Source organism: Pelodiscus sinensis, chromosome 7, assembly GCF_049634645.1.
Source record: "Pelodiscus sinensis isolate JC-2024 chromosome 7, ASM4963464v1, whole genome shotgun sequence".
Classification (NCBI taxonomy): domain Eukaryota; kingdom Metazoa; phylum Chordata; order Testudines; family Trionychidae; genus Pelodiscus; species Pelodiscus sinensis.
Genome location: NC_134717.1, coordinates 51,929,905 through 51,948,964, shown reverse-complemented (window position 1 = coordinate 51,948,964; position 19,060 = coordinate 51,929,905). Strand labels below are relative to the sequence as shown.

General features: G+C 42.7%; 1 protein-coding gene across 1 annotated transcript in view; it reads right to left on the bottom strand.

The window, feature by feature from the left end:
- The window catches only part of ITGAV (integrin subunit alpha V), a 97,046-nt gene that overhangs the window by 39,989 nt on the left and 37,997 nt on the right, over positions 1-19,060 (bottom strand). The window contains exons 7-19 of the mRNA XM_075933763.1: positions 18,304-18,429; positions 14,896-14,940; positions 14,621-14,664; positions 14,469-14,525; positions 13,914-13,966; positions 13,376-13,578; positions 9,159-9,350; positions 8,958-9,003; positions 6,716-6,823; positions 5,545-5,603; positions 3,757-3,911; positions 3,185-3,322; positions 949-1,016 (exon numbers count right to left, since the gene is read on the bottom strand). Of these exons, the coding sequence (XP_075789878.1) occupies positions 949-1,016; positions 3,185-3,322; positions 3,757-3,911; positions 5,545-5,603; positions 6,716-6,823; positions 8,958-9,003; positions 9,159-9,350; positions 13,376-13,578; positions 13,914-13,966; positions 14,469-14,525; positions 14,621-14,664; positions 14,896-14,940; positions 18,304-18,429 (1,294 nt within the window). The remainder of the gene's footprint in view (positions 1-948; positions 1,017-3,184; positions 3,323-3,756; positions 3,912-5,544; positions 5,604-6,715; positions 6,824-8,957; positions 9,004-9,158; positions 9,351-13,375; positions 13,579-13,913; positions 13,967-14,468; positions 14,526-14,620; positions 14,665-14,895; positions 14,941-18,303; positions 18,430-19,060) is intronic.

The window sequence follows — 19,060 nt, the reverse complement described above, 5'->3', positions numbered from 1 at the left end:
AATAAGGGCATATCCTAAGTGAATTACTTTGCAGTTCTCAACACTGAATTTCATCTATGTCTCTGTTCCTCAGTCACACAGTTTAGTGAGATCCCTTTGTAACTTTCTGCAGTCAGTTTTGGGCCTGATATTAAACAATTTTATATGATCTGCAAATTCTTCTACGTTATGGGGTGTGCATGTGTTTACATAATGATGCATGTATGATTGCCCTCTGCTGGAGAAAATCACAGCTTCTCATGTGTTTGTAACTGCAGCTAATAGCAGATAATGAAACTGCAGTATAGCCCTGTGGTTTACAGCTGAAGATTCTATGTAGGGATGGGCAATAAACAGTCTGTTGACCAGATGGGGTTCACCAGGGTTAGCCCCTGGCGGGCCACCAACACTTTATTTACCTGCGCGTCTTTAGAGATGGTTGCTCGCAGCTCCCATAGGCCTTGAATTGTCATTGTACAGTCAACAGAAGCTACAAGTAGCCATACCTGTGGGCATACAGATAAATAAAGTGCTGGAGGCTCACTGGGGTAACGCTGGTGAACCATAGCCGCACTTATTGCCCACCCTGACAATGAGTTCTCTGCTTCCTTTCTTATGTGGGCTCATTTTAACTGAGACCGTGATGCAGCCACAGTGTCCTTACAGGGATTTAGTCTCTCCTCAAAACTCATTTATGTTACTAGCACTCAGTCACAATGGGAAAAGAGGTTCCCTTAGGCCATAATCCAGCAAAAACAACTTGTACATGTGCTTAAATTTTACACTCTGAGTACTCCCAAAGATTTCATTTCATTTCATTCCATTCCATTCCTTTCTTTTCAATTGGACTGTATGCAAGACCTATGTAGGGTTGGAGCCTAACATAGTAAGTTACCTTTCCCAATTCTATTTTTCTATAGTATTTATTGCGTTGATAATATTTCCAATTCATTCAACACTGAAATTTACCTGTTTACTGCAACCTGCAGTTTTGGCTTGCAGATGTTATCTTCACCACAGTCTAGCAAGATATGTGTCTGTGGAAAAACCAAACATATACACCTTTAATAAGTTCAGCCCATGAATTCAATGTGTATCTTCATTCCCTTATCTCTTATTTTCAGAGGTATTTTGGAAGAATTTCAACTAGGGAAACTGTTTGCTGGTCTCTATATACATAACTAGAAATGAAGAAAAACTGTGTTTGTGAATGCTGCATGCCCTTTTACACTTGCCCACTATATGGCCATGTCTACACTAGGAAACTATTTCAAAATAACTAAATTTGACTTAATTCCCAATTTCACAAAATCAATGTAGTGTGTCCCCACTATGGGAAAGCCTGAAAATAGTCTGAGACTAATGTGGGCACTCTACTTTGACTCAAAAGTCCCAGGAAGCACCGAGGAGTAATTAATTCAAATTACTCTGGGGAGTAGTTATTTCAAAATAGCAGCACCGGAGCATTCACACTAATGCTATTTTGAAATAAATATTTTGAAATTAGTTTATTCCCCGAGAAAAGCAGGAGTACAGATTTTGACGTAAGTGGCCCCTTACTTTGAAATAATGGGTTATAAATTCAATTTAAAGGGGATTATTTCGAAATAAAACCCCAGTGTAGACAAGGGCTATGATTCTAAAGCCGATATCTAAATCTATCAATTGTATTTGCAGAGCACCATAAATAAATGTCTGTCTTTACTGTTGCATCTCCACTATGCTCTCTGTACAAGTGATTCTTACAAAGCTTGGAATAAAAAAGGTAAAAATTAAGTTTGTACTTACAGTTCTCTCAAACAACTTACTAATTTACAGAATATCTCTGAAATGAATAAAAACGTAAACACAAGACTGCAGAAACATAAGACCAGGAGCAACATCTAGGAACCCTGTGTTCCAGTCCAGAATGGCAAACAGCAAGAATCTGAGGGTACTGCGTTAAAAGGGAGGGGAAATGCTCATTGATCTAGGAACATTAATAAGCTGCAGGAGTGAACTGCCTGTGCAAGAGAATCTTACTCTTTCCTCTCCCTGGAAACCTCAGAGAAATATGGTATGTACAGGCGCACAAAACGAGAATAGATGAAAACCACTCATCATTCTGGATTAGCATTCCCGTTGCTGAACAGACCTAGACCTCTGTTTTTTTTAATACAACTAAGTGTGATGGGTGAAAAAGCAGCTCAGTTCTGAAGACAAGGGTGTGTCTAATGCAGACAAGTAACTTATAAAAGAGCAAAAAAAATACATTAATGTATTTGGAAAACATTTCCAGAAGTCAGTGCCTAAAGCTAGACCCCCTATATCCACATTTAGGTGTCCTGATATTTAAGAGATGCATCTAAAAATCATAGAATCATAGAATACTAGGACAGGAAGGGACCTCAAGAGGTCATCAAGTCCAGTCCCCTGCCCTTATGGCAAGACCAAATACCGTCTAGACAATCCCTAATAGACATGTATCTAACCTACTCTTTAATATCTCCAGAGATGGAGATTTCACAACCTCCCTGGGCAATTTATTCCAGTGTTTAACCACCCTGACAATTAGGAACTTTTTCCTAATGTCCAACCTAAACCTCCCTTGCTGCAGTTTAAGCCCATTGCTTCTTGTTCTATCCCCAGAGGCTAAGATGAATAAGTTTTCTCCCTCCTCCTTATGACACCCTTTTAGATATCTGAAAACTGCTATCATATCCCCCTCAATCTTCTCTTTTCTAAACTAAACAAACCCAATTCCTTCAGCCTTCCCTCATAGGCCCTGTTCTCTAGACCTTTAATCATTCTTGTTGCTCTTCTCTGGACCCTCTCCAATTTCTCCACATCTTTCTTGAAATGCGGTGCCCAGAACTGAACACAATACTCCAACTGAGGCCTAACCAGCGCAGAGTAGAGCAGAAGAATGACTTCTCGTGTCTTGCTCACAAGACACCTGTTAATGCATCCCAGAATCATGTTTGCTTTCTTTGCAACAGCATCACACTGCTGTCTCATGTTCAACTTGTGGTCCACTATAACCCCTAGATCTCTTTCTGCCATACTCCTTCCCAGGCAGTCGCTTCCCATTCTGTATGTATGAAACTGATTGTTCCTTCATAAGTGGAGCACTTACAAGGCCATGAATTCACCATTATGCGGATATAGACATCAAAGGCTGATAATGTCATCTATTTTGTTTAACCTAAAACTGTCAGGAATATACCTGTCTGCTAACATTAGCAGGAGTGAACTGGTTGAGGATGGGCTGTAATCCAGCTGAGTCTGTAGCCGTTTTGTAATCCAACCGATATTCCATAAAAACAGTGATCGGTGTAAGTTTGTCTCTAAACTCAGATTCATCCTGAGGGGAGAAATTATTCAGGTCATGCTTAAATCACATAAAAAAGAACACAGAGGTGCACAGGATTGAAATCAAAAGCCTGCTAGTACTGGATACAATTATTATTTATATTATGCACCCAGAGCCCCATACAAGATCACAGCTCAATTGTGCTCTAAAAAACTTACAATCTAAATATACAGGACAGACAAAGTTAGTGTTAATATGTTCATTTTACAGATGGGAAACTGAGGCACACCGTGAGATTTCAGTGATTTGCCTAAGGATGAATGGAAATCTGTTGCAGGGCTAATAACTGGCTCTCCAAACCTAGTCGAGTGTTTTAATCACAAAACCATCATTCCTCTATACCAATAATAATTCAGGGCAAACAATGATAACTCTGGTAATTACAGGTAATCTGTAATGATAACTCTGGTAATCTGATCTCTTACCCTCAAAAAAGCCTGAAGTTCCTCACAACGCATTGTTCCCCCTTTGACAATGGTCATATTCTTAGAGTGGCTAGGCTGTTTGTTGTGGAGAAACAGAGCTCTCCTCAAGGCTCCTTTTTGCTTAAGCTTATCCAACAGCAGTTCCACTTGGAAGGCTATCAAATCCAAAACATTTAGGTTAGGAATTTCTTGACCGACTGTATTCATAGTAGGTTCCTCCCAGCTAATAAGTCACAAGCTGACATCAGCTACAGTGGCAATCCAACAGCTGTGCCCTCTTACAAATTCTTACTTTTTTCAAGTACGAAATGTGTCAACACAATATTGTAACAGAGGTTGGTATGGTGCTAAAATGAGACTCAAATCTTCTACTCAACACCTAAACATCATTATTCTTGTAGACAAATATTCAAGTAATAGGTTTGCCTCCGTATTGAGATTTCTTTATGAAATTAGAAGTTAGGATTTTTTTTCCAAAGAGCAGCAATCTTACACCCACAATATATATTCTCCAATTGTATTATTACTAATCATTGTTTAATATATTTTATATGGACCCCGTAACTTAAAACTATAATACATTTCCTACTACATAAACCTTGCCAGGTCATGTCTGTTATACACATAGTATGCAGAAAACACTAAGTTTCCTGGATGACACAGTAAATCAGCCAGAAACCATCAGTCATCATGGCAAAATATACGTAAAGCCACCATATCAACCTCTTAGAATCAACATGACCTAGAAATCCTGATCTGATTCCCATCCATGCCAGTGAGAGTCTTTCCATTGTCTTGAATGGGAGTTGGATTAAGCCCTTAGCATCCAAAATACTTGTCTCTACTATCAGTTTCATCAATGCACCCAAAATAAGCCTGAATAAAGATTTAAACTGGTTAACACACTACAAAGGCAATTTCCCTTCCATTGATATTCACTTGAGATGTAAAATCCCATTTAACAAGCAGTTAACCAATTAAGTGGGATCCTGGGGTGCCGTGGGCCTGGCTCAGCCAGAGCAACCCCCGGTCTTGGGACTGCTGGCCCTGGTCAATGGTGCGGTGGGTCAAGCTGAGCTAGAGCAGTCCTTTGTCCACAGGCACCAGTTAACCAGGTACCAGTAAGCATCACCCAATAAGGTGATGCTTATCAGGGTATCCAGTTACCCATCCATATCCCTACTATTCACATCAGCAGCAGCTGTGAATGAGCAACTTCCACTCTGACTTGATTAGCCTCATGAACACTGGTTCTACATTTGATAAGTAACCTCTTTCATTTGTTGTACATATATATATATAGCCCTGCTTCTAATTTCCATTCCAATTCATCTTCTGATGAAGTGGGTTTTACCCATGAAAGTTGATGCCCTAATAAATGTGTTAGTTTCTAAGGTGCCAGAGTGCTCCTCGATGTTTTTGTAGTTTCCACAAGAATTATTTATCTGAAATTCCTTTTTGTGGACCCAACTAAAGAGCTTGATGCTGCAAGATGAGAAGTGCTCTTAGGCATCAATTCAGCAAACCACTGAACCACATGATTAAATTCTGATTAAATTTCATGGGACTTGACTTATGCTTAAAGTATAACACATATTTAAATTCACTGCTGAACTGAGACTTCACTTCTGAATAACTTGATGGTGCCTGAAGGGGCTCAGCATGAGCAGGACCAAGCCCTATGCTGAAAAAGCAATTATTTCAGTGATTAAGAAACAATTACGTCCAGGATTCTTGTTTGCAGACAATATGGAAAGTTTAATATTTTTTTAAAACAGCAGAACTTACTGAGTTTATTGGGGAGCTTTCCCTTGCCATCAGCTGTTAAGCAGAACTTTACTTTAAAGCTGTTTAAAAAAAATTCAAAAAGCACATATGATGAAATAATGTTTTCAGCAGACTGTGGTTTAAAAGCTCTCCCTCATAATATTACCAATTCTAAGTTCTTTTCTTAAGAGACTCCAACCCAGTCCACTCCCACAGCTCTCTCCTCGTAGCCAACCAGAACAGATTCATGACTGTTTGTTTTATCACATCTAATTCCAGTGGGGCCATGGGACAGCAGCCAATACCTGCTCTGTTCTTTCCCCATCTATGAAGACAACTGAATATACAAGAACAGGTCATGTGTTTTTTTTACCCCAAGTGGAGCAGGTAGAAAACTCCACACGCTGATCTCTATTTCAATCTTTGCTCCTAAATTGGGAGAAGACTGGCAATTTCAGAAGATATGGATCATGTTATTTCTATGGGGACGTTTACAGTTGGGGAGACTTTCCTGGACGGGGGATACAAAAATACCTGGAGTATGCTGGGCAGCTACTCTATAGGGTTAGGAAGTAAATCCTGTATAGCTCCGAGAACGGAAGTACGACAGAGACTTTAAAACGCAACCATGACGAACACAGAGTAGTTTACACAGCTCATGGCACTTCTACACAGAAGGGTCCTTGTTGACTGGTGTACAGGTCTTAGCATTGTAGCAATTAAGGTTTTGAAATGGACAGTGACAGTAGGAATGCAGAGCCTAAAGTTTAGGGCTTGATCAGCCTAATAATCTTCATCTGTAAAGAACAGAGTTCAAATTGTGCAGTCAGCCAGAAATGAAAGTGAGTGGAGGTTTCTGACGTGTACTTTTAAAGCACTCCACAAAGGGGGACAACTGGCAACCTGGCTCTGAGCAGCCCAGTCCTAAAGGGTCAGTGATTGCAGTCCAGAACTGAATTGTTAAAAAAAAAACTGTTACAAGGAATTTACAAGACATCTGGTCCCAGCATACCTAGCTCAAACCAATCCTACTTGTCTCTTATTTTCCTGAGCAATTAATTCATTCTTAGCCCTAAGTGTACTTGCTTTGATTTTCCTAGCCATTCCAAAAATCCAGTTTCATTTTTTAAAATCTATTTATTAGTTTTACCCTCTCATCTTTGAGAGTTTAAGTAAAAACAAGCCACCTTACCAGGAAACTTTCACACCAGTATCTAACAGTTCACAGATTTTTTCCTCGGGATTTAGAATGGTTGGGTTAACTTCTAGTCCAGCATTTACACTGATAACTGGTCTAGCCCTGTAGACAAAAGTAAATAAATTAATGTGAATGAAAACACTCATACAACCCTACACCACAACATTCTTCATAATATGCTATATATGCTCTATATTTAGTACAGGAAGTCCCCGGGTTACGTACAAAATTGGGACTGTAGGTTTGTTCTTAAGTTGAATTTGTATGCTAAGTTGAATTTGGATGTAAGTTGGCCTCGGCGCGGGGAGTTTTTTAAAGTGGCCCCGGCGGCACTTTGCATCCCCTTCCCCCGCCCTCTCCGCAGCCGGTCTCTGGGGCTGGGGCCAAGAGTGCCCCGTGCGCCCCGACCGGCCGCTGTAGCGCCCGGAGGCTGCAGCCCGGCGCAGGGCCAGGTGTTTAACGGTGGAGGCGGATTCCCCTTTAAATCTCCCCGCCTGCCTCTTCCCCCCCCCCGCCCCCCCCGGGGCTCCCTCTTACCGGCTCGCTCCTCGCCCTCCCTCCGCCTCCTCCCACGAACGGGACTCTCAGCCCAGTCCCACAATGCACCGGGAGCACCGGGCTCCCTCAGCACCGCCTGAATGGAAATGCCGCCGCCGGGGCGCAGCTAGTGCGGGGTGCCTCCCCCACTGTCGCCGCCTCTGGCGGCGCGAGGGGCAGCGACAGTGGGGGAGGCACCCCGCACTAGCTGCGCCCCGGCGGCGGCATTTCCATTCAGGTGGCGCTGAGGGAGCCCGGCGCGCCTGGTGCATTGTGATAAGAGGGGGACCTGGGGAGGGGGGCAGGCAGGGAGATTTAAAGGGGAATCCGCCTCCGCCGTTAAACACCACCCCTCCCCCCCCCCGTTCGTAACAAGGGATCCGACGTAAGTCAGATTGATGTAACCCGGGGACTTCCTGTAAAGCTAAAATATAGATTGCAATGATAGAGCAGTAGATGGAAAAAATAAGAGAGACTAGCAAGAAAGAAGTTCTTTCATTAAAAATGATGGGGACAGTAAGGCTATCTCTACAATTCACACTTATTTCTAAATAACTCATGGTATTTCAAAATAACAAAGTTCAAGTCTACACAGCAAGCCCATTATTTCAAAATCATTTCTAAATAATGCGCTTCTTACGCCAACTTCTGTAATCCTCATTTCACGAGGAGCAAGGGAAGTTGAAGGAAGAGTGCTCTTCCTTCGATTTCCAGCTGTGTAGACAGCGCCAAAAGTCGAGTTAAGCTACTTCGACTTCAGCTATGCAATTAACGTAGCTGAAGTTGCTAATCTTCACTCAACTTTGTCGCACAGTGTAGATATACCCTGGATGGGGCAGAGATGGACAGTAGATGGGGCAGAGAGTCAAAGAGAGGCTGCCCCAGATACCAGAAGCTGTGGAATCTCACATCAACACTACCAACCGAAACATTAGACTGAATCAAGAAAAAGCAGATGCTAGGATAAGTAGTGGGAACACGAAAGAGGGTGGAGAAGACTGATGTGAATACGTGGAGAATTGAAGAACCTTAATGGCACTTTTCAACAAGATCCTTATTGGCCAGATTATAACTTTACATCCAACTATCTGTAAGAGGCAATGAACAGTTATAAGGCCCTTGAAGCAGATCAGAAAATGAGTTGGGATTCTGCCACAACTCCTCCCCTCCCCACCCCTTCTTGAGGAAAATAAGTTACACACCCTTTTTGTGAAGTAGCCATAAACTTTATTGTGCTCAGTTTAATATTCTGGCTGTGAAAATGAGGGGGAAGGGAGAGCAGGCTCCTCCCTCTCCGTGCCCCACTTTGCCCTCTCTCTCTCTCACAGGCCTCGCCCATAATGATTAAGGAGCTTGCATAACTGCCAAGGATTAGAGCAAATTTGCACATCTCTGCAGGCAGCAGAAGCATTCTTCCCTGCAGGCTCTGGAGAAGAGTCATTCAGGGTTGGCCAGGGAGGAAGATCTCATGCAGTGTTCTCTCTCAGCTCTGGACACATCCAAAGGCAAATAATAGAGTATGGACCCCATTTTAACACAGTGGAAATAATGAGGTAACCACTTTTATCCATATCATTCTGCAGTGCAGCAAGACAGAAGTTCAGACACTCTCTCATTTCTGTTCCACACTGTAATTTACAGTTTGAACTGAGCTTTCCTTCTGACTGCACTTACATAAGAACATGCACCGTGTGCCTACCTGTACAAAACAGCTCTGTCAACACCAAAGGCACCGACAATCAAATCTGGAAAGGAGAAAGCAACGTTAAGTTTGAGAGTTTATGCTTTTTTTTTTTTTTTTTTAAAAAAAAGGATACTAGTTGGTCAATTGGTAAATCACACAGAAGTGATGCACTCAAATTACTGTAACTGTTCTAAAGCTATGCCAAGTAGAAAGCACCTGGATATCCATTTTTGTCCACATCGGTGGCTCCTTTTAGCGAGTACCCAAAGCTTGGCGGCATGGTGCGGGCGGCCCACTGTCCTTCAAGAATCTGAGATGGCGCTGCATTCAAACCCGTCGCTCTCCCATTGAAGATGTAAACGACCCCTCTTTTGTCCTCTCCACCATAAGGTGCAGCAACTGCAATATCTGTGAACCAAAAGAAATAGCTTTAATGTCTCCAAATATAAACAAGGAGAACTTCTTTGTGATGACATTCAACAATTCATATGGGCAAAATATAGTTACATCAGAGTACATGGCAGCATGTAGATAATGTTACTATTCGCTGGAAGCTTTATTTATCAACGCCTTTTATATAACTTGTAGGATCCTGACATGTTACAGAATGACACCAAAATTAATGTTGAAGGAGCATATTTACTGTAGATTTAACACAGAAAAGCCAAGTCCCACAAACACACTTTTGAACCTATTTGGAGTCACAGTACATTCCAATTATATGCTCTTTGGGTATTCAACTGTTTCCCAAGAGTGGTTATAGTAGGAAACATCTCGCCAAACTACATTTTATTAATCTAATCACGTTAATCCAGAGGGTTCAAGATTTCAATAGCCCTACGCCAGCCTAGTATAACATAGTTATCAGCAGGGCTCGACACATTATACAATCTACTCGCCCGTGGAGAATAAAGTGTAACCTGAAAGAGCCGGGTTCCAGTGATCTGCGCGGTTCAGCGAGCCCTGGTTATCAGATCCTAATTGCTATGTTTAGGACCCTACCAAATTCACGGCCATGCAAAATGCATCATGGACTGTGAAATCTGGTGTCCTCCCATGAAATTTGGCCTTTTACTCTATACTATACAGATTTCATGGAGGGAGATCAGTGTTTCTCAAATTGGGAGTCCTGACCCAAAAAGGAGTTTCAGGGGGATCACTAGGTTATTTTATGAGAGTCACAGAATTGCCACCCTTAATTCTGCATTGCCTTCAGAGCTGGGAAGCTGGAGACTAGTGATTATAATATTGCTCAGGTGCCCAGCTCAGAAGGCAGCACCCCACCAGCAGCAGCGCAGAGGTAAGGGTGGCAATACTATACCCATGTTGTCCTTATTTTCTGTACAGGCAGTCCCCGACTTACGCGGATCTGACTTATGTCAGATCCGCACTTACGAACGGGGCTATTCTCGCCCTGGAGCTCACGGGCGGCGGGTCACCACCCGTGTCCTCCGGGGCGAGAAAAGCTTCTCCCGGTCTCCATGGTCTGCTGTGGGGGTCCAGCAAAGCCGCTGGACCCCCCCCCAGCAGACCAGGGACACCCGAGCAAAACCGCCCAGGCGGCGGGAGTCCCGCTGCCTGGGCGGCTTTGCTCCTGTCCCCCTGGTCTTCTGGGGGGGGGGGGGGGGGTCCAGCAAAGCCACTGGACACCCCCAGCAGACCAGGGACACCTGAGCAAAGCCGCCGCCTGGGCGGCTTTGCTCCCGGGCAAATGAGCAAAGCCCTTTGCTCTGGTGTCCCTGGTCTGCTGGGGGGGGTCCAGCGGCTTTGCTGGACCCCCCCAGCAGACCAGGGGGACAGGAGCAAAGCCTTGGAGCACGCCCGCAGCGGGACAGCCCGGGTGCGCTTGGGCTGTCCCGCTGCGGGCGTGCTCCAAGGCTTTGCTCTCCGTCTCCCTGCAGACCAGGGAGACAGGGAGCAAAGCCCTGGAGCACGCCCTCAGGGGGACAGCCCAGGCGTGCTTGGGCTGTCCCGCTGCGGGCGTGCTCCAAGGCTTTGCTCCTGTCCCCCTGGTCTGCTGGGCGGGGGGGTGTAGCTAGTGCTCCCCCCCCCCAGCAGACCAGGCTTTTCTTTCCTACCCCTGGGGTAGAGCAGCTGGGGCTGCCGGGTTGGTCCTGCAGCGCCGCTCCGGACCAACCCGGCAGCACCAGCTGCTCTGTCCCAGGCGTCCTGATTCAACCGCTGCTGGTCAGTTTCAGCAGCGGCTGAATCAGGACACCTGGGGCAGAGCAGCTGGGGTGCTGCTGGGTTGCTCCAGTAGCGCCGAGGAGCCGCGCTGCTGGAGCAACCCAGCAGCACCCCAGCTGCTCTGCCCCAGGCGTCCCCAAGTCAGCCGCTGCTGAAACTGACCAGCGGCTGACTACAGGAAGCCCGAGGCAGAGGTGCTCTGCCCCAGGCTTCCTGGAATCAGCCGCTGATCAGTTTCAGCAGCAGCTGACTTGGGGATGCCTGGGTTTCTTAAGTTGAATCTGTATGTAAGTCAGAACTAGCATCCAGATTCAGCCGCGGTTGAAACTGATCAGTTTCAGCAGCAGCTGACGCCAGTTCCGACTTACATACAGATTCAACTTAAGAACAAACCTACAGTCCCTATCTTGTACATAACCCGGGGACTGCCTGTATTGCTGCTTTCAGAACTGGGTGGCCAGAGAGTTGTGGCTCTTGACTGAGGGCCCAGATCTGCAGGAGCAATGCAGAAGTAAGGATGGCAAGACCATAACATACTACCCTTCCGCACTGCTGCTGATGGTAGCTCTGCCTTCAAAGCAGGATTCCTGGCCAGCAGCCACCACTCTCCAGCTGTTCGGTTCTGAAGGCAGAACCACCACCAACAGCAGCACAGAAGTAATGGTAGCAATACTGCAAGCCCCATAAAATAACCTTGCAACCCCCATACACAACTTTTTTGGGGATCAGACCCCTACAATTACAACACTGTGAAATTTCAGATTTAAATATTTGAAAATGAAACTTACCATTTAAAAAATCCTATGTCCATGAAATTGACCAAAATGGACCGTGAGCTTGGTAGGGTCCTAGCTAAGTTGATGAGTGTTTGACAATATAATAGCAGTGAATGAAAAATGGCAGTAAACAAAATGCTAATCTGAATCCTTACAGGAAACACAACTAAAAAAAGGAAGTCCGAGCTTTGGAGGTGTATATAAAATCTAAATCTAACAGTGCCTATGCTGATTCAAGGACAACACTGGTACCTAAACTTAGTATTTAAATCCAAAGCAGCATGTAGCAGATGTTATAACATTACTCCCTGTACATTTATATAAATCATAATGAGAAGAAACTCTCAAATATAGTACAGTTGTCTTATGGGCATCACAATTAATCTGCACTGAGCTCATAAAAGCAACAAAGACAACAGTCCTATGACAAACTGGGCTGGAAAGCACATTAAGCAAATGAAACGGTCACAGAGTGGAATAGTAGAGTTTATACAAACAACACAGCAATGAATAAATTCTTGTAAATGAATTAACTTTAAAAGGTGAACTTACCTGACAGAAAGACCTAACAAATCGAATTAAAATAACCTGAACAGAGAAGCATACAGAGTAACAGATACATCAGAAAACCACTTGCAGCATCTAATCTAATGACAAGCATTTTGCAGGACTATTCTTTGCCTGGCTCTTACTACTGTCTTATTGAAGTTGGACTTGAATGGCTGTTGAGATGTTGCTGCTGCACAAGAATTCACTGCTGTAAGACATTGCCATACAATATTTTGCACAGTAAAATATGGTTCTTTAAAAGCTGAACATTAAAATGGTTTTCTCCTGAGAAAGGACATCATAATATATACATACAAATACAAGTCCTGAAATCATACATTTGCTTCTCATACAGCAGAAGAATCTCCTGGAAAGATTATCACCTTTTATATTGTTCTTCAGATCTTGTTTGCATTTCTTGTTCTGTTTTGTAACATGACTATTTTTGAACTATAAACATTTCCTATGGACCCAATAAAAGGCTAGAAGATCAGCTATAATCCCTAATGTAATCATTCTTCATGAAATATTCCTACTTAAGGTTGTATTTGCTATCATTAGACTTTTTGGGAGAAGGATTGGCTGTTATAAAAGAGAAAACCCAAAATTTCACTGAAGATCTCCTTCCAACTCATTATGGGAATGAGCTATTTGATAGAAATTGCTACTACACTTACAATTTAGAAAGAAGTTCATTGACTGATACAGAAGCTTAAAATAGTCCATGTTGTAGTTTAATTAGTATAGTCTCTGCAGGATGCATGCATGTAATTCCTGATAGCATACTCGGGAGTAACATGCATCGAAGAGAGGCTAAATCTTGGTGCCCAACAGTCTAATTTGTTCGTGGCTAGAATTCACATCCTCTTTCCTGCCCAGACTTACACTATGGATTTAATAATTTACAAAATAAGGTCCTACCATTGAAACCATCCTGGTCCAGGTCCCCTAGAGGTGCAATAGAACTGCTGAATCTTGCAAAGATCTCATATCCATTCAGCTTTATGATCTGAAATCCTCCAGAGGCTTGTTGAAGGCATATGGAGACCTGACCCACCTCTTGAAGCTTGCCATCAGAACCACGCTCCATAAAGAGGGGGGCTCCAATAAACAAATCGGTGTAACTGTGTAAAAAAAATAGAATCTTTCAGCCATCACAAGAAACTCCAGTGTCAACCTCACATGTGCCAATCACCCATTGCTACACAGAATTGCACAGTGATGGTCAAGATGAATGTTTCACATATATCTTTAGGTTTCACCTGCAAATTCTGAAGTAATTTAATAATGAAGAAAGCATACAGCTAACAGAATTTAAAGCTTGTGTTTCCTGTTTAGATAACTTGGGTGAAGTATGACAGCTTTAGAAAAGAATCCATGTTGCATGCTCGGAAATTATTTTTGAGAGAGACAGATAACTATTTCCACAAACAACTGAAAAAAAAACAACAACACTTACTCATCTCCATTAATGTCAGTGGCAGCAACAGAATATCCAAAATAAGCAGCCATCTGGAAAACAGAATTTTTACATTTGATCCAAATTCTTCAGGGAGAACATTTAAGTATTAATGTCTTCTTTGGCCCCCCTCAAAAATATATTTCCATTCCTTTTTCCTGTTCCCTCAGTAAACTGGTTTCTTTATGCTGTTATAAAAATAGAACTGAGGACTTCTTCCCTGTAACAAGTATAATCCAATGGTCCATCCTCTTTTCTAATTGTGAATAGACTACATTGAATTACAACACCAAGAAGCACTAACACAACTCCAGACCAATAACTTGTACACGTTTCCATTGGTGTTTCTGTTCTAAGACTGTTTTTCTAAGTAGTATCATCATAAGAAAGGCAACTCATGGAACACATCCACAGATTACTAAAGGCATGTGAGCTAACCACAAAATATATCTCCTAGAGCCAAGGACTTCATGCCTGGGTTTTATCATTCTGAAGATATTTTCTCTCCTGCACCCTTACAGCCACCTCACTGGTATAAAGCAGAACTTTATATACCTGTTCTCCAGTAAAATTGTACAAGGATGACATATTTTTCCCATTGTAAATAGACACCTGCATAGGAAAAATAAATGAGATAATAATGTCACTACAACATCTGATATTAATTTTTTAAATGATTTTCAAGTTTAAGATTTCAAGTTACGTACCATGCCCAGAGTTCTTGCTGCTCTTGGAACTCCAGATACAAAGTCTGAAACACAAAAGATCTGTAATGTTCACATTCCAGTTGAGCAAAGCATAATGGCTCAAGCTGGATCTTAATTTGCCTGAACCATTTTGCGCATTTCTAGAAATGTATATACTAAACTGTGCATGCCTACATGTACATCTGGGTTTATTTGTGCCTGTGCAAATATTACTTCAAGTCTGTTTCCTGCTGAACACATCTGTACATAACAACAAAACAAGAATAAGGCTGTACCTTCTATGCCATCACCGCTGAACTCTCCAACAGCCACTGAATAACCTGAGCAACAATGACAAAAATGATAAGTCGCTATACAAAGTGATGTGATTTCTCAACACTTCTCACATAAGCCACTTTGCCTGCACAGCCTATTGAAAGATCTCAGAAGATAGTAAAATAAATAGATACTCCAAACAGCATGTCCTTTGGACAACTATACTATCCAGCTAAAAATAGTTAGTCAAAGTCTGCATGAGATGCATCAATTTCAGTAGGAACAGCTATTCCCAAATAGGCAGGTTTGTTTTTCCAAATGGGGACCCACCAGTTGGAAACTGGAATGCTAGGTTCAAACAAACATATAGAACTTAGAGATGGTCCAGAATTGACATGGTAGGGTCCACATCCGAACGTGCTTAAAATCTGAATGGATTTTGCCACTGTTCCAACCCAAGTTTCTCTCAACTGGAATCCGTTGATGAACTCATGGCAATAAAATTTGGTGGTGATCAAGACCAAATGGGGATGTACTATTAAGTTGATAAAAGGGACATCGGGAACAGCAGTGGAATGCAGAATTATCCTAGTTTTGGTCTCAGCTGTAGAAACTTTATCTGGATTTGCAAAAGGATTTTGAATAATGTTTAATACACAGCAAGCTCCTACTTGAGATATGCGTACTTAGCTAGGGATGACAACAGCTAGATGGATAACCGTTTAATCAATACGCGTTTATTGTTATTATTATGGTCCTGGTTAACAGCAGCAGTATGCACCACCCCCACGTCCCCATGCTCTGCATTTAAAACTTAGATCAGTAGGCTGAATCAGTCCCATCCTGCTCGTCCTAGTTTTAAATGAAGAGCATGAGGGAGAGCTGTCTGCCACCCTGCACTGCTGCCTCTGATGTAGAGGCAGCAGTCTGGGGTGGCAGGTGGGAGCTGGTCCACAGTCTGCATGGGGAGCTGATTTTTTAAACAAACTCCCCCTGTGGATCGAGTCCCGCCTGCCACCGAGTGCTGCTGTCTCTGATACAGAGGCAGCAGTACGGGATGGAAGAGAGCTCCCCAAGGCTGTGTCCAGACTCAAGGGTTTTTTCGAAAAAACTTCACCTAAGTCTAGACTACAGCCGCGTTCTTTCGAAATTAAATCGAAAGAACGTGGCTTTTCTTTCGACGGCGGAAAACCTCATTTCACGAGGAAGAACGCCTTTTTTCGAAAGTGCTCTTTCGAAAAAAGGCATTCTTGAATGCAACAGGGCTTTTTCGAAAGAGAGCATCCAGACTGTCTAGACACTCTTTTTCGAAAGAGACTTGCAGTCTAGACGTAGCCCAAGAGTGGGGCCAGAAGTGCACTGGGTGCTGCACCCGTCCTTAGGGGGGCATCGACAAAGAATTGTTTCAGTTACATGATTGTTAATATAAACTATTTCTAACATCCTTATACTTAGCCTGATTTCTTTTTATTTTGGTGGATGAGGGGGGAGGTCACATAATAATTCAGCTGAATTAGCAGACAATGACTTGTTCTGTGTAAATTCAGATGGTGATGGTGAAATAATCTCAAAGCTCTTTGCTAACTTAATAACACAAAAAAGCCCATTCACAATACCAATTTTACTGCTAGAGAAAAAAAGAAACACAGATGCATAGTGACTGGCCAAGTGCACACAGTGGTTGCTGCAGGTGTGCCAGATATAAATTCTTGGTTCCTGGGCCTTTCAAGGAATGCTGAATTTTGAATTACTATGAAAACTGTTATGATTTGAACAGGCAAGTCTGATTCCATGCCGGACTGGGATATATTAGATTGCCTTGTAAAAGCAGAACACGGCTTGTTCTTTTACTTTCCTGATTTTAAAGTAATAAAAGACTTGAGGCATTAGAGGGTTTTCTGTGCTATGTTACACCAGCTATCAGAAACTGACTTAGAACACTTATTTTTTGAAGCATGGAGAGAGCCTGATGACAGAAAGTCATTCTGTCGCGTGGCAGGAAAAACTTTATTAGTGCTTTTTTTGTTAAAAAAAAAAAAAGGCGCCAGTACTCCAGGGGAAAAGTTGTTGAGCAAAAAGAAAAAAAAAGTTGTTGAGCCCTTTTAAGACACACGACTGTCAGACATTTGCATACAGAGGTGCTGGTACGCTCCATTCTTTCCAAGTAAGCTCTGACTGGAGGTGCCGGTACTGAGTATTAGGCAGTACTGTCACACAAAAAAGTACTGTGTGTGTGTGTGTGTATATATGTACACACACACACACACACACACACACACACACACACACACACACACACACAGAATTTCTGGCCACACAATTTTCTTTTCCAAGGGCCACGCAGTCACTGAAAAAGTGACAAATTTCTTTCCAGGTAAGCTCTGACTGGAGGTGCCGGTACTGAGTATTGGGCAGTATTGTCACACAAAAAAGCACTGTGTGTGTGTGTGTATATGTGTGTACACACACACACACACACACACACACAGAATTTCTGGCCACACATTTTCTTTTCCAAGGGCCACCCAGTCACTGAAAAAGTGACAAATTTCTTTGGCACAAATATAAAAAGAGCAGACTAAGTATATATAGATTAGATAATACATCCAAGATTGATGACCTACCCAGGTAACTGATCAAAAGATTGACACAGTCACTCTCTATAACCAGCAATAACCCAGACAAATGATTCCTAAATGGATAGTAGAGAGACAAGGTGGGTGCATAAAATCCTAAATGGATAGGCATTTTGACAGTAGAAACACTCTTATCAACTGCTATCTTTATCACCATTAACGTTAGGGATGTAAAGATTAATCAGTTAACTCGATACCTGGTAAGCATTAGGCTTACCAGAATGCAGGACCCCAACTCTAACTGCACTCGAGCAGGTCACTGCACCTTGGCCCAGGCAGGCCAGCAATGCTCCAGCCCTGGCTACTCCAACTCAGGCAGGGCAAGTAGTAGTACCTTGGCCCTGAGTAGCAGGACTCCAGCGGGATCCCTTTCCGGCTCCAGAGGCACCAGAGCGGCCAGGCAGGATTCTGACCCCAGCCGTGCTGGGGCGGCTCAGCAGGCAGGCAGACAGGATTCCGGCCCCAGCCACGCCAAAGTGGCCCAGGCGGGCAGGGAGGGTTTGTCCCCAGCTGCTCCTACTTATCTCAGGCAGACACAGGGAGCCCAGCCCTCACTGCTCGCCATTGGTTAACCAGTTAAACCTTATAATTTTAGTCGTTTAATTGGTTAACTATTTAAACGGTTATTTACATCCCTAATTAACATTCAGTAAGGATTCAAACCTGCTCCTGTTGAAATTAATAAAATCAATACAAATTGTTGGGTCTTTTGCAACAGGTGTAGGATCTTGTCCAATGTGTCTTGCTGCAATATTGATAGAAACACATCCCTTTATTGTCAAAATGACCTACCCAGGTAACTGTCATCAAAAGCAGCACTAGCAGATCGTGTTGCTAACTGATCATCATACTTTGTACTGTAGACTTTGGAATTGTATTTAGCCACAATTTCTGCCACCCGATCAGAAATGAGTTGACCTGGGGAAAACAATACATTAAAATAAATAATTGCTCTGGTGAACTTAACTGCGAAGAATGGGACTTAATCAATGCATAGTCTTATGCTTTTGCAGAACTGGAGCATTAGTCCTTATGCTGAACATTAAAACCATATGTGACAGATGGATAGGCTAATAAAAGGACCACAGTCTATTACAATCTTTATATTCAGTCTACTAGATGATGTTGTGATAATAATCTTCCTTCACTTTAAGATGACTCTTTAAACCCAAACAATGCTGTCTGGGAAAGATTCATGTTTTACATACATACCATTCCAGTGGATGTCATTAAGTTTAGAGACAACATTTATCCAGCATTTCAGAATTTAGGTTAAAAGAATTGTAGGACATTATAAAACTGCAAGCTCAGAATCATTATTTTATTTTGTTTTAATTGTTACATTTAGACTTCTTTCTCTTTTCAAATGTTATGTAAGAAATGACAATTTCTCCAATGAGCTAACTAAATAAATAGGAGTAGCCATGTTAGTTCATATCTGCAAAAACAATGAGGATACTTTTGGCACCTTAAAGGCCTACAGATTTATTAGGACATATGCTTTTGTGGGCAAAGACCCACTTCATCAGATGCATCTTAAGAAATGGGT